We start from the raw sequence: 15,097 nt of genomic DNA, 5'->3' as shown, positions 1-15,097 counted from the left end.
AGTCAGTTAACGTAGTGTGATTGCGTAGAGCTACGTCACACGTAGGCTCACTATTGGCCGACGCTGGTCATGTGTGTGTGATGCGTGTGACGTACAATAACAGAAGCTTACGCTATAAACTAGTAACCTGACTCGCGGAGAGGAGAAAAATAAACGAATAGTTGAAATAAAGTCGTTATTTTTGTTGTTTTTTTGCGCACAAAAGTGTTCTCGTCGTTTGATAAACTTAAGATTGAGCCCCTGTAGTCACTTGGACTATTTTAACGATGTCTTTAATGACTTTTCGAGGACAGCAAGAGCCAGTCCCTCAAGAAGCCTATGGACTGTATGCAGGAGCGATCTTAATATCTTAAATATCTTAATTTGTGTTCCGAAGATGAACGAAGGTCTTACAGGTTGGAACAACATGAGGGTGAGTAAATACTGACAGAATTTTCATTTTTGGGTGAACTAACCCTTTAAATGTATGAACATTGAATTGCATTATACCAGTGAAATCAAACAAAGAAATAGGATGTATACAAAATTTACAAATACAAAAGGTAGGCTACAATTGTGCAGTTGTTTGAAATGATTTATCTGTTTTTTAAGAGTCAGTTGACGCTAGTAAACGGTGACAAGATTGCAAAAAAGTTTAATGCTATTAATCGAAAATACATGAAATCCTCCATGTAGTGTATTCTCTAAAGGCATTTATTTATTGAGCCATATAGAGATTTGTTTTAAAAAAAATCATCAATATTTCCCCAAGTAAAATCCTCATATGTGTTAGAACATTTCAGTTGTCCAAAATCTACCCCTTGCAGTATTGACTTAAATCTTGCATACGTACACATTTCAAACCTTGATGTGGAGACTGATTCAGTCTTGCAGTGTATAATAATCCTCGAAAAAGATATTCACAAAAGCATTTTGTGTGCTTTTTGAAATCAGGCATTGCTAGCACTGTACCCAAGATATATTTAGCCCTTGTATTCCTTTGCTTGCTGACCCCATTCCCATGGAGAGTATGTGACAGGCTATAAATGTCACATGATTCGCTTCAGCAGAGAAGCAAGTGGTGGGAGGGTAAGTGCACAATCATGGCTTGTGTAAAGCAAGAAGTAGGTACCAATGTTCGGAGCCCAGAACCTGAGAAAGATTTAATTGAGGAGGATCAGCATGGTGTCATTGTCGCTCCTGACGTAGTGCTCCAGGTGGAGGGAGAGTTATTCTTTGTGAACCGCAATCATTTGGCCCAGCTGAGTCCCTACTTCCGAGCCTTGTTCTTCGGTGGCGGTCGGGAGAGCACTAGGAAGCACATTGAGATTAAGGGAGTTGGACTGTGGCAGTTTCAAACCCTGATGGAGTTCACAAAGAACTTAAAGCTGACCCTAGACCGAAAAAACGTCCTTGATCTTCTGGAGGCCGCCGACTTCCTTCAGTTGGACAGGGCTCGGCTACTCTGCTGTAAGTTCTTGGAAAGGCAACTGCATCATAGTAACTGTTTGGGAATGATGGCATATGCTTGGCACCTTGGCTGTCTGGACCTCTACGTCGCTGCAAGGGAAGTAGCCTTGACCCATCTACCTGCCATAGCCTCCGAGCAGGACTTAATGGTCCTTTCAAAGGAAAGCATTGCCAACCTCCTCGCTAGCGACAACTTAAGCATTCCCAGGGAAGACCTGGTCCTTGACGTCGCCCTTCGCTGGGCAGCTTTTGACCCAAGTCGGGAAGAAGACTTCATGGAACTAGTGGGCCTGGTTAGGCCTGAGTGCTTAAGTCTTCCCTACATTACGGATCTTCTGACCAAGATAAACAGTTCAGACCCACGTGCTAAGCTAATTTGTAAACTGAACGATAACTTGCCCTGTAGTTGGACTATGGGCAGGTCTATCCCCAGAACTCGTTCAAGGGAAACTCTGTTTGTTCTCGGTGGGCCGCATGAGCAAGAAGAGCAATTGCTGTACCAGTTCCACCCCTACAGTGGAAGGTGGCAATCCCATCCACCCCTGCAAAAGAAGTGTCTCACACAGTACTCCGTGGCTGCAGTAGGTAACAACCTCATCTGGCCCTATACATTTTAAGTTGTTAGCACAATGAAGTGTTGCATGCCTTTCCCAATATAAGCCTTTTATGTCAGGAGTGCTCAAATCTGTTCGTGTAGATCTACCCAATTAAAAGTACTACACTTGTAGTAGCAGAGAACAGCATATAACCAAAAAAGCTTTGCGATATGAACAGCCAACTAGCCTGGGTTTCCCCATTATGCCACGACGTTATTCGCGCTGCTAGGCAGTCTGGATACCATGAACCAAATTTTCCCCTGAAATAGGGAACCAATCACAGAACGGGGAGGGAGCACAGGCGCATTTGATAGACATTCGTAGCAACCAATAATTCGGCTCTGGCATTCGTAAACCACGCCTCAAATACGAGAAAATTTACATGTGGTTTCCAGACCACGTCTCATTCTCAATTGCCGCGTTTCCACCGCAGGAACTTTCCCCAGGAACTAGGAACTTTGGGGTGGTACTCGGTGTGTTTACACCATAGGAACCAGGGTCTAGGAACCAGGAACCCTAGGAACCCCCCCCCCCCCCCAAAGAAAGTCCCTGCTTGTGAGGTGGTACTTTTTCAGAGTTCAGGAACTTTCGGGGTGGAACTTGTGCGCTGAACATGCTGATTGGTTCTCACCACGCTATTCTTTCTGCCCAATGACGCGCGTTCGTCTCATCCATCTCACGGTCAATGTCCGCTGATAACAAACGTCTACTTTTATATCTAGCATTACGAGCTTTCTGAATACGCTTTGGGTGCTCGTCTCTTTTCTGCCGTTTTGTTAATTACCTCGTTAGTAAACCAATCGCACACAAAAGCAGCACAGCTTGAATCTCCTCCATACAAAACTCAAAACAAACGCGCAGGCTTGGGAAGAGCAGTCGCACGCAGTTCAACGTCACTACTAATCTTCCCGCCCCAGACCGGTACTTTAGTTCGCGGTGTAAACGCAGTAAGCAAGCGGTCTGGGGGGAAAAAGTTCCTGTGAAAAAAGTTCCTGGGACAAATAGTTCCTGGTAATTGCTGTGGAAACGCGGCTAATGATACATGATCTGGCGTTAACCAGGCTAAATAGCCAACCAGAACTATTACCAATTATTGTGCAGTCATACTTGAAGTTAAACAACTTTATTTGTTCTCTGTGGACATGATAAGAAAGAAATGCAGTTGTAGTATCAGTTTCACCCCTACAGTGGATGGTACCAATCCCATCCATCCCTGCAAAAGAAAAGGTCCTTTCAGAAGAGTTCAGTTCCAACCCTGCTCCCATACACCTGTTTTGTAACGATCTGAATGAGCTTGTTTAGGTGTTTGATTTGGGAACTTTGCTTTAAGGTAGATCTCTAGTATCAGAATAGGGACGTTATTACGCATTCTTTGTCTTACGGTCCTCACCAACGCTATTTCTTTCTCTAAGGGGACTGCATAGTAGTGACTGGAGGCTACTTTCGGGATGTGTTGTGGTACAACGTGGATTGGGTGAGCATTTATCAATGTGCCAATGAGCAGTGGGTGGATGGCCCGGCGATGCAAAAGTCTAGACACAGCCACTGCTCAGCGGCTCTGGAGTTCCAGCTGTTTGTGTTTGGCGGTAGCACGGATGAGGGACCCGTGGCTGACGTTGAGAGGTTGGTTCTGGGAGCAGAAGAATGGGATGCCGTCAGTCCTATGGTGAGGGCTGTGGAAAGGGCGGCTATTGTCAGTTTGGGGACTTGTATTTACGTAGCATGTGGTCTGGATGAGAATGGCGACGTTTACAGTGGGATTCAGAGGTACAGGCCAGAGGTTGACCAATGGGACGTGGTGTCATATTCTCCATTCCCACGGTGAGTAAACAAAATTGTGTCCAATTTGTTTAAGGGAAGAGTAGGGCAACTCTGGCCCTCACGGTCTGATAAATCAAGTCTGATAAATCAGGATTACTTGAAATCTGATTAGGATTGAAGGTAAACATTGCAGTACAATGGACCTCGAGGGCCAGAGTTTCCCACTCCTGTTTTAAGGCCATACACAAGTGCCACTTAAACCAGTCCAGTATCAGTTCTGTACACATGTACTTCTTTTCCAGTTACGACCTTCTCGCAACAGAGCTCAATGGTGCCCTCTATCTGCTGGGAGGACAGGCTCTGCGCTTAGACATCGACACAGACGAGTGGACCATTCTTCAAGAGGACTGTCTGGACAACAAATTCTTCACAGGCTGTGCCACAGTAAACGGGCAGGTTTACATACTGAGCGAGAGGAAGATTAACAAAACATTCCCTAACATGATCCTACTGGACCCTTACATTGACACTTGCTTAGAAATTGATGATAAAATACCTTGTCCCGTACCCATACGAGGTTCAGTCACAAAGCGTGTGAATCCCTTCTGAAGCCACGGTTCTTTCAGCCAAATGACACAATAAACCAAATTTTGTTGAGCAAGGTTGGGGATAATTATTTATGTGAGGAAGTTACGACGTCACTCTGTAGGCCAAAACGCGGAAGTGAGTTAGCATTTTAGCACTACGGTTCCCTCGCTCTAAAGCCTATGGGATTTTTGAATGTTTTTTTGCTAAATCGCCTGAAATAAGGTCTGTGGTGAACAAAGCCTCGAAATATTTTCTCGTTTTGATCTATGACATAAAGCACACTGTTTAAACCTGCTTATGGTTTTTTAAACTTTATTGTGTCTGATTGTGTTTTTTAAAAATATTTATATAGGCTTTAAAATGTATAAATTTTGGATTAACTTGTAAAGATTATCTTGATAAACAAAACGTGTAAGGGTCACAACCCTTTGTTAAACACAGATCTTATTTTTTGCGATTTTCTGCAAGTCTGTGGGGAAAATGCATTGCTTTTTGACCGAGGGAACCCATGCGCCGCTAGCTTCCGAGTCGTCCTACAAAGTGACGTCATCACTTCGGCACTCTATTGTTCTTATTGTTATTCAAAAGGTCAGAGAAAATGGGGGAGTGAGAAACAAGTATGCAATAATAACACAATATCGAAGATGGAAGTTCTTATTTCATAATATATCCCACTTCTGTCGTCGTTACAAGTTATACAACATCTGCAGTGTGTTAGTAAAATCCCAATAACTAAACATACAAAAACAATCTCAGGTCATTTTAAAACAAAAGTCAAACAGTGTAGGACAGATGCACAGATTTCAGACAAAGGCTCAGTTTATGGATATTGTGCAAATAAACAACTCGTATTCTAAACATTAATACATTTCCAGCCCTATGAAGAACAACAAAAACATTTAGCCCTTGGAGCAGATTCAATAATCAAGGGGTCTACATAGGAGTCCTCAAATCCCACTGCCCACTTCTATGCACAAATCATCGCATTTCTTGTATAATAAGGCAATGCACAACAAAAAATACTATCTTACAAAACAACAAGCCCCAGTAGTTCCTTGCAACAGTAGCAAAATCACAAAGACGATTGGATATTTCACCAATAGATGGCGCTCTAAGTCTTTTCTAAGCGGACCACAAATGCCCGTTTAGAAAAACAAGCACAGAGCTTACACTTTCATACAACCCAGAAGACTAAAATATCCATGTTTTCTTCTATTAAAAATACTTAAAAAGAATGCCACTAAATATTATGGGTATCTCTCGTCAGGAGAGCGGACTTTTGTTAACTTAACAGTCTAACGAACAGTCGCCACACATTAGCAACCTAATTTAAACAGTTCAATAAGTGTTTGTGAATCTTTTTTATGCACCCAATCTGTTTGATTAATTAGTCTAACTTTAATTAAACCAATTAAAGACAGCGCTTTGAACCCATATATCAAATATACTCTAATGGTAATGGAATAATACAAACAAGTAGTATTTATTCTACGCAATCAGTGCATTAGATTCTCCATATCACACAACCAAAACATTGTTAAATCAAAGTTGGATCTTGACAAACAAGATAAACCAAGAGGAGTGGAGGTGATTTAACATGTTTAAACATAAAAAATACATACAGTAAAGTAGCTTCTATCTGGCTTTAGGCATTCTGCTATTCATTTTTCGTCTCTGATTGGTTAAATTGTTCAAAACACAGTTATTGGCCAATGATGCCAATTTTGAGTTAAATGCACCCTTTTTCTGCTCCCTACTGCACTCTTCTTCTCCAACGTCATCTTCATCAACCTCACTCTCTTCATCACTCCGTTCATCGCGTTCCACCTTAAAAACACGTTGACGTTTCTTAAATGACCATTCCGTAACACTTAGAAAAAAAGTTAAAGACATGGCGACTTTGATACTTACTTTGCCCAAAAATACAAATTTGTGAACCATTCGAAGAATCAACCAAGCCCAGAAGATGTGCAGTGCTTGAAGAACCAGCAATAGGCCGTTTAAGAAATAATAACCGGAGTACGGAGGAAAGACGTCCAAAGAATCCACCACAGCTGTGTAGATAACTCTGGAAATTAAGTTTATAAGTAATGTTTTAAGCCATCTGGACATCTGAGAATGTATTCAAAATCAGTAGTTCACTTTTAAAAAACTTTAGCTGATAATTTACTCACCCCCATGTCATCCAAGATGTCCATGTCTTTCTTTCCTCAGTCGAAAACAAATTAATTTTCTCCACATAATGGACTTCAATGGGGTCCAAACGGTTCAAGGTCCAAATGAGAGTTTCAGTGCAAACTGTTCAAAGGGCTTTAAACGATTCCAGACGATCAATAAGGGTCTTATCAAGCGAAACCATCGCTCATGACTCGAAAAAAGATTTGAAACGAGTTTAAAAAGGAGTCACAAACGCGCATCACAGAAAAGAGCAAGGCGAGCATTTGTGCTTAAAAAAAACTTTTTTATTTATTTTTGAAATGACCAATTGTTTCGCTAGATGAGACCCTTATTCATCGTCTGGTGTCGTTTAAAGCCCTTTAAAGCTGCACTGAAACTCTCATTTGGACCTTGAACCGTTTGGTCCCCATTGAAGTCCATTATATGGAGAAAATCCTGGAATGTTTTCATCAAAAACCTTAATTTCTTTTCGACTGAGGAAAGAAAGACATGGACATCTTGGATGACATGGGGGTGAGTAAATTATCAGCAAAAGTTTAAGAAGGCTTTAAACGTGCCTTCATATATGATGCGATGACGTTACCTGCACGGGAAAACCACGAGGCGAGTTAGCAGGAAAACCACAGCGAAAATGACAAACAGGGCATCGCAGGTCTTCCTCCATCCAGCGTAATTGAACATTTTGGCAGACTGCAAATCAACAATTAAACAAAGATGACATTTTAAGGTTATTTATGTGAGCGATAAACTGATGGAAGTCAAGGTCGTTTATGCGTTTCTGTTACTATTAAGGAAAAAAATAAAATTTTTGAATCTATAATGTATTTCCTGGTATTTATTTACCCCTGAAGCAAAAAGAACCTGAAACTAAAATAAATCTGACAAGATTTAAACTATTTTTACGATGAATTTTGTGGACATTTTAATGTTTGACTTAAGTGCCAATCGGGACTATAAAACTATTGTTTCAATTGTATTACTAATGTTTCCTAAGACTAAGACTCACAGAACAGCCAATCAAATTCCTCGCTTTACCTCCAGCAGGAAGTCCGAGGAGTCGTGGACGAGCATCACCAGGGTTCCCACTCGGACATAATTGGCACAGTACGAGAATGCGATGAGGAAAATGGTGGCGATGTGGTGAATGATTTGCTCTTTGAAGTCCTAAAAATCCAGGACAAAAACACATAAGCACAATTCATCACTTATAAGATCCTTATAAGTTCATGCTGAAGAAGTCAAACTTACTTTGCGCTTTATGTCCACAGACACGCAGAGCAGAAGCGAGAGGTAGAAGGACAACTCCATGATGTAATACCAGTACTGAGCTTCTGCTACGCCCTACAGATCAAATCACAAATAATCAGGAAAAGCACAACTAGGAATTTTGTCTATCTGTCTATATATCTGGCCTTAAAACCTACTTTTAAATCTACTTTTTAATCTACTAAAACCTACTTTTAAAATCTACTTACATAAAACTATTTCAGAATTAAAAGATTTTAAAACTACTTCAATTTTTCGCCAGCCTTTATTAAGCCAAACATCGAAGTTTGTCTTGACTTAAAAAACATATTTATATAGTTTTAAATTAACATCAATATTCAAACAAGTGAAAGGTAAAAAGTTACAGAAACATTTTATCCTTAATTTCTGAAAACAAAGGGGATTGATGGTTCAATATATTTCTATGATTGTTTTGATGGTATCGCACTAGTTCCTAGTTCAGCTCAACAGAGTGGGTTAGGTTCGGCTTATTGCATTTTGTTCATTGTAACTGTTTATGTTATGCACATGAGTCTCCCAACGAGAGATTTTGTAAATTGTTTTTTTTTATAAATAAATGTGTTCAATAAAAAAATAATAATAATAAAAAAAAAAGAGAGATGAGAGATCATCACCCCCACCTAGCGGCGAACCAATTGCATTTCCAAACAGTAATGATGTTCATCATTGATGACGTAACAAAGCCTCGTTTACTGAAATTGAACTCTGAATCACTGGTTTATTTATTTTTTGTTGTATAATGTTTGCTTACGAACTGTGATGCTTGTATGTTTGTAACTTGTATTAAAAAAAAACATCACTGATTGAAAAAAAAAAAAAAAAAAAAGGGTTAGGTTCACAGGAAGTGAGCGTGTGTCGAGAGGCGTTTGTTACAGACCTGTCTTGGGTATCCGTGCCAGCATTCCCGATGATCCCAAAACCATGACGTCTGAAGAACATCATCAAAAATGATTAATTGAGAATGTGCAAAAGTTTTGATAACAAAAACACTTTTTTGGAGTAACATGCACCAATTTATAGGGATGCGCGGTATACCCGTACTGCAAAAATACCGGTATTTAATATATTGCAAACGGTACAATATCATAATTTTGTTAAATTCGGTATTTGATGCGCTGCTGTTTCGAATTTCTCCACTAGGCGGCAGTGCGCTACCGAAACTGACGCGGGTCACGCGAAACCGGCAAACGCTGACGAGGAAACACGGTGGATCAAACGAAGCTCATTCAAATTTCTTCGTGCCCGAAATCAAATAGAGAGAGAGCCGTATGAGTGAAATAAGGCATTACTTTGCCTAAGTTATGAGAATAGTAAAGAAACAGAGCTCAACGAACCACTCGGCAAACGTTGCTTTAAATAATGTGTTGACATGGGAGGAGGCAACACATCAAATCTGCCGAAGCGCTCGTGAGTTCCTTGTTCAAAGAGTTCAGAGATCGACAGGTGAGTTCATCATTCAACTGATTTAATTTAGACTTTTATTGAACACTGAACAGCGCACACACATAAGAGCGTATCAATTAAATATGATACGGTAAACACGAAAGCTCAAATCTTCTTGCATGACACGCTAGAACCAATTCAGTTTACGTCTCGTAATTTTTGCACTTTCAAACAAACAAACATATGAATTTAATTTGAATGAATAAAGTATACAAGTGATAATAAAACGAATGGCATATGCCACTGTGGCAGAGAGAGAGAGAGACTGAGCGATTAATATTACTAATATTACAATTAAGCTACATAGATTTGTCAACATTCATTTGGTACCCTGGCCTAACAATATAGCATTTATTAATCTAGATCAATTAGTAATAAAATGACCTAAAAATGTTATACTAATACATGTTTAGCATCTTAACATTACTTTATACATTGTATACATAATATAAACACAAACCAAACAGTAACCAATCCAAGATGAATGAATGCTATAAATGTTGATAATTCTCTGTTGATGCATGACAGCTGGTTCACGTGTAATTTTATTTTTCGATTATTATTATTATTATATGTTAATCTAAATAGATAATAACCTATTTTAACTAATTAATTTTTTAGATTAAACGTTTTTGGTTTTTTGATACTTTTCTTTCCACATAGTGGAGAGTTTGAAGCAGTGTTTAATAAAATTTTTCAATTGACTTAAATTGAAACTTTTTTTTTTCCGACTGTAGTATCGATTTAGTATCGATACCGAGGTATTATGTTCTGGTATCGTACCGAAGCCAAAATTGTGGCCATCCCACTGCTACATAAGTGGAGAAACTAAAACTCATTTTGAGAGATATGTATGCATTGTAACTGAAATCTACAGACACAAATAGACAGTAAAATAAATATTAAAATGTGTATTTGGGATGTTTTATTTCCACAAGTCTAAAATAAGACAACTTGTCTTACAACAAAAACCAAAATATCTTGATATTTCTCTCGCAAAGGTGATCATGAGGGGTTGATTCTGAGGAAAGAGCTGGTAAGATGCTTTAGAGATCACAGCAGAGTGAAAGTCGTTGGAGATACTCACATTAATCAGGGAGATGAGGCCAGATGAGAACGCGATGAGATAAAAGACAAATCTCCACCTGAGAAACCAGACAGAAAGGACCACTCTAATCAAATGCAAACCAAGCACTAATTATGATGTGGCCAGAAATATGTGAGCGTACGAAGCTTCGCAGAACTTCCTGGTGTTGCTGGGTCTGTCCTGGTTCCGGCGCTGACGCAGCCAGGTCTGGATTTGGCGCTGTGTGAGTCCGCAGCGCTTCTCCAGGACCGCCAAATCATTCTGAAGAAAAACACACACACACACAAGAAATACATATTAAAATTGAATGCATAATTACACTGGAACTCATTATATTCTTTATCACTACTATATATACAGTATATACACTATTATTTACAACAGACATTTATTAATCTGTCTGATTTAATTAGGGCTGTCAAACGATTAATTGCGATTAATCGCATCCAAAATAAAAGTTTGTGTTTACATAATATATGTGGGTGCACTGTGTATAATTATTTTATATATATATAAACACACACACATCCATGTATATTTAAGAAAAAAAAAGAAAAAAAATATTTATATATTATATAAATTCTATATAAATCTATATACAGTATATACATGAAAATATTTCTTAAATATACATGCATGTGTGTGTGTTTATATATATATAAAATAACTATACACAGTATAATTATTTTAAGAAAAAAAAAATTAATATATTATATAAATTCTATATAAATCTATATACAGTATATACATGAAAATATTTCTTAAATATACAGGCATGTGTGTGTATTTATATATATATATATATATATACAAAATAATTATACACAGTGCACCCACATATATTATGTAAACACAAACTTTTATTTTGGATGCAATTAATCGCTATTAATCTTTTGACAGCCCTAGATTTAATAATTATTTAAATGTAATGATTTTTAATGAACTATTTAGTTTAATTAATGATTTATTTAAATATTGATTTAATTTTAATTAATTAATTAATTTTTTATTATTTTATAAAATATACTATAATTATCTTAGAGTATTAATTATCTTATTACACTTTATAATCTTTAACAATGTCTAAAAGTTTTTTTTTTTACTAAATAAATGTTTAATATTACATTCTAATCTTCTGCTGCCTGCACATCTCAGCACTGAATGTATAATTCAAGGAGAATGCAATCCCAAAATGCATTGCAAAAAAAAAAAAAATTAAAATATTTTTGTTTAATACTGAAAAATATTGCTAAAACAAATATATTTGACTAAAAATGCACAATTGTACCCAATATTTGTGTGCTACATACTCGTCGTCTTCATCAGCTGCCTATGTAGGGTGTGACAGTGACATCAGATCCTCTGATGTTGATAAACAGAATTAAATATCTCATTTTACACACAGGTGCACATGTGACTCACTAACCTGTGACGGCTGTTTCTTCTTCTGCAGGTAAAACGCCTCCAGCTTCGGGACAGGCGTGACATGAACCCAAACCCTGTCACGGACGCCCAACCATCGGCTGAGCGGCAACGCCACAACCCTACGGGACACACACAATGGCTTTTGTTAAAGGTGCGACACGGTTCACAGCAAATGAAAAAGATGCACTTTTGACAGCTGATGCTGCCTGTAACTCATGATCTTTATTCAAACGCAAGGTGGTGTAGACCCAGATATTGGGGACCATCTGATAAATAAAGGCCAAGATTTAGTTTCAGGAGGACGTAAGAAACAGCTGTCGTTGCAACCAGGAGAGAGTCGCACCCTTTAGCAGGTCTACGCTTGAGCCGCCCATCCAGATTTACTGGCAAACAAACTTGACAACTCGAGAATAATTGTGAATGTAACTGTAAAGGGCGAGTCCTTCACCTCACAACCAAAGGAAATCAATCAAAAAAATATTCAGCATATTTGGTGTAGACAAGCAACATTTTGTTGATTTGCAATATGCTTGTTAGCCCCGCCCACAGCGAAACTCATTGGTCCAAAATATTGCTTGTCATAAATATGCGTTTAACATGAAATATCTTCTGATTGGTTGACATTGTTTTCACATCGCACAACAGTTTTGTGTCAATAAGCCACATTGCGTAGAAGCAAGCTTTAAAGCTACAGAGCACTATGTTCTATAGTAATGTAATATATTTAATTTAATGTTATTTAATCTAATAAATAATTCAATGAAGACATGATATTGATATCGACCTTTCGAAAACAAAGCGCATCGCGATGAAACCCAGGGCCAAGGGCAGGCAGATGAGCAGGTCACGGGGTGCGGGATGCCGACTTCCATCTGTTGCCCCGTCTGCGATATCTTTCCATGTGACGCCAGGAGGAAGCCAGAAGTCCTGCCGCCAAATCCACTGGTTTACAAGTTCCTCTAGCCTACAGACACAGTATGAGGAGAAAGTCAAAAAAGGCCGCAAACTAATTACAACATATAAACCATCTACCGATGACGCAGATAATTCCGTCAGCAGTAGCTGGACTAATATCATTCACAAACTCTATATAATTAATAATCACAGAGTTTTGTTGTTGTTGCTTTAACTGTTTAATTTTGAGCAGTTGATGTGATAAATGCATTACTCTCTCTGACAGCTGAGTTTAAACTATATAATATTACGAGAAACGTACAGTACATCTAGATAATCGGCCTCCATGACGTCACGAGTCCACAGCGATTAGTCGATAGTTTTCAGGCCGATATTTACAACAAATCAGATTAAATCGCGATCTAATACCACATATTTATTTAATCATATAGATTTTTTTAACTAATCAAGTGGGTTATTAATCTTTTTTTAAGACGTTCAACAAAATCATTAATTATTCACGATTAAATAAGAAGAAATGCAAAAAAGCTCTGCAATCTAATTTTTTTTATGATAAAGAGTTAAAGTTTACTACTTTCGACTCTTTGCTTTCGTCTGTCATATAATAAGACACTTAACGTATAAAGAAAACAACGAAAAAGTCCTTATATTACTATTTACGTTTATAATTACGCGATTATTATAATAAATACAAAAAAATCATTACAGTAGCTTACATGCTTCAATGATGAGGATGAGAGCTGATGATCGGTTACAGGCCTTTTCAAGGCGTCTTTATTTGAATTTAGTGTTCTTAACAATAATAATAATATTCCCGATCTTCGATATAAACAGCATCCATCATCATGATCGCTCTACATCGAAATAAAAACAATCCCTCGCGCAGATTCTTCCGGCGAATTCGTAGGAATGCGCGCGACCGCGTCGACGACATCAACTCGCATCCACAACATCGACCTCTGTTTTTGAGTCTTTTAGAAGCTCCCACGAATAAAACTAGTCCTGCATTCATGAAATGATCCCAGGGTCGCGAGAATCCATGAATCCGCCAGAGAAACGGGAGATCTCGACAGCAGAAGCAGCATCTCCTCCGTCTCTCTCTCCATCAGGGAGGAAAGGAAACATCCTGCTGAGTCTGAGTGCTGCTGACTGTAAGGTGCTTTGCTTTCCATTAACACCAGTATAGACTCCGGCTCCCCCTACCGACCATTAGATGAACATACACTATCTATCTATCTTTCTACGTGTGTTGACTGATAATTTTCTAAAGATCAAGCAAAATCTGGTTTTGCTGAAATCTCTGAAATCCCCCTTTTCCTGTTTAGTGTTTCTGCCAAGAAAATGACTGACGGGTGTTTAGAGGCTCTGCCAACTTAGTGTCAATTAAGTCCTGTCTGTCTCGCTCATTACAATCCATCCACTGTCTGTTTTCATATCAGAGGGGATTCCAAAAGGAGGAAAACAACATTATTAATTGTTGAAAACATTTCTTAACTAAACCATTTAGTGCTTTGTAAGTAATCAGCAATATTTTAAAATGTATACAATGTTTAATAGGCAGCCAATGCAGTGTTGACAGAACCGGGCTAATATGGTCATACTTCCTGGTTCTGGTATAGGCCCAACAGACTCTTACCAACAGGGAAAACCATCAACAATAAAAAATGCATGATTATGTGGTGTCATGGAATCAAAAAATGTGGTTATAATGAAAGTCAATGGGGCAAAAACAGCCTCGAACGGGAGAAAAAGTTCAAATCTGATGCTGCACAAAAATTTCTAATCTTTGACATGTCCAAGACTGTGATAAAAGGTTAAAAAAAATCCAGTCCAAAATCACATTTTAATAAGTCATTTTGTGTGTTTTTCCGCCAAATCAGTGACATCATTTATGAATTTGGCAATTTAGTTTTGATCAGGACAGAGGTTGATGAATAGATTTATGCAAATAATTATGAAAAAGTAGTGTCTGTTTTCAGCCGTGAACAACGAAGTGTAGGGAATTTGAACAAATGCACAACAGTTAAAAGAGCTCGAAAATGTCAAGCGCACGATGTTCATTATTAAACAGCAAGCACAAACTATGCAAAAGCAGCAGTCCAAATTCACTCACTCGTTTTCATTCACTCCTTGGGAATAGCAAATCAGGGGGTGATTCGAACATATTTCATATTTATCGTTCTTGATGTGAACAGGCCTTCATTATTTATATTCTGGGAAATAATAACCAGTCAAAATAAATTCTGGGAAATAAATTCAATCAGTTTTGAAGTCTATAAAAATGAGTCAAGAAAAATAGTTAAAATGCAGTCAGTAGCCTATTATTTCTGCTTTATACTTTGATTGTGGAAACGGAAACGTCAAATTG

The 15,097-nt window shown here is 38.2% G+C and overlaps 2 protein-coding genes across 2 annotated transcripts; one reads left to right on the top strand and one right to left on the bottom strand.

Moving 5' to 3' along the window:
- Positions 1-439: 439 nt before the first annotated feature.
- On the top strand, positions 440-4,488 carry LOC120486249 (kelch-like protein 23). Its single transcript, XM_039682137.2, has 3 exons — positions 440-2,034; positions 3,458-3,866; positions 4,109-4,488. Exons 1-3 carry the CDS (start codon positions 1,026-1,028, stop codon positions 4,413-4,415), a joined length of 1,725 nt encoding a protein of 574 aa, XP_039538071.2. The 5' UTR covers positions 440-1,025; the 3' UTR covers positions 4,416-4,488.
- A 544-nt stretch (positions 4,489-5,032) lies between these two features.
- On the bottom strand, positions 5,033-13,892 carry cers4a (ceramide synthase 4a). The gene is made up of 11 exons (XM_039683017.2): positions 13,446-13,892; positions 12,599-12,778; positions 11,816-11,933; positions 10,532-10,650; positions 10,390-10,447; positions 8,737-8,787; positions 7,821-7,913; positions 7,608-7,736; positions 7,156-7,262; positions 6,306-6,462; positions 5,033-6,221 (listed from the first exon to the last, which is right to left on the bottom strand). Coding segments are annotated over exons 1-11 (1,206 nt in total). The 5' UTR covers positions 13,448-13,892; the 3' UTR covers positions 5,033-6,029.
- Positions 13,893-15,097: the final 1,205 nt, after the last annotated feature.

Source organism: Pimephales promelas, chromosome 2 (genome assembly GCF_988280905.1).
Source record: "Pimephales promelas chromosome 2, fPimPro1.hap1.1, whole genome shotgun sequence".
In the NCBI taxonomy this organism is placed as follows: domain Eukaryota; kingdom Metazoa; phylum Chordata; class Actinopteri; order Cypriniformes; family Leuciscidae; genus Pimephales; species Pimephales promelas.
The sequence above is the reverse complement of the archived record's forward strand: the minus strand, read 5'-3'. Positions and strand labels throughout refer to the sequence as shown.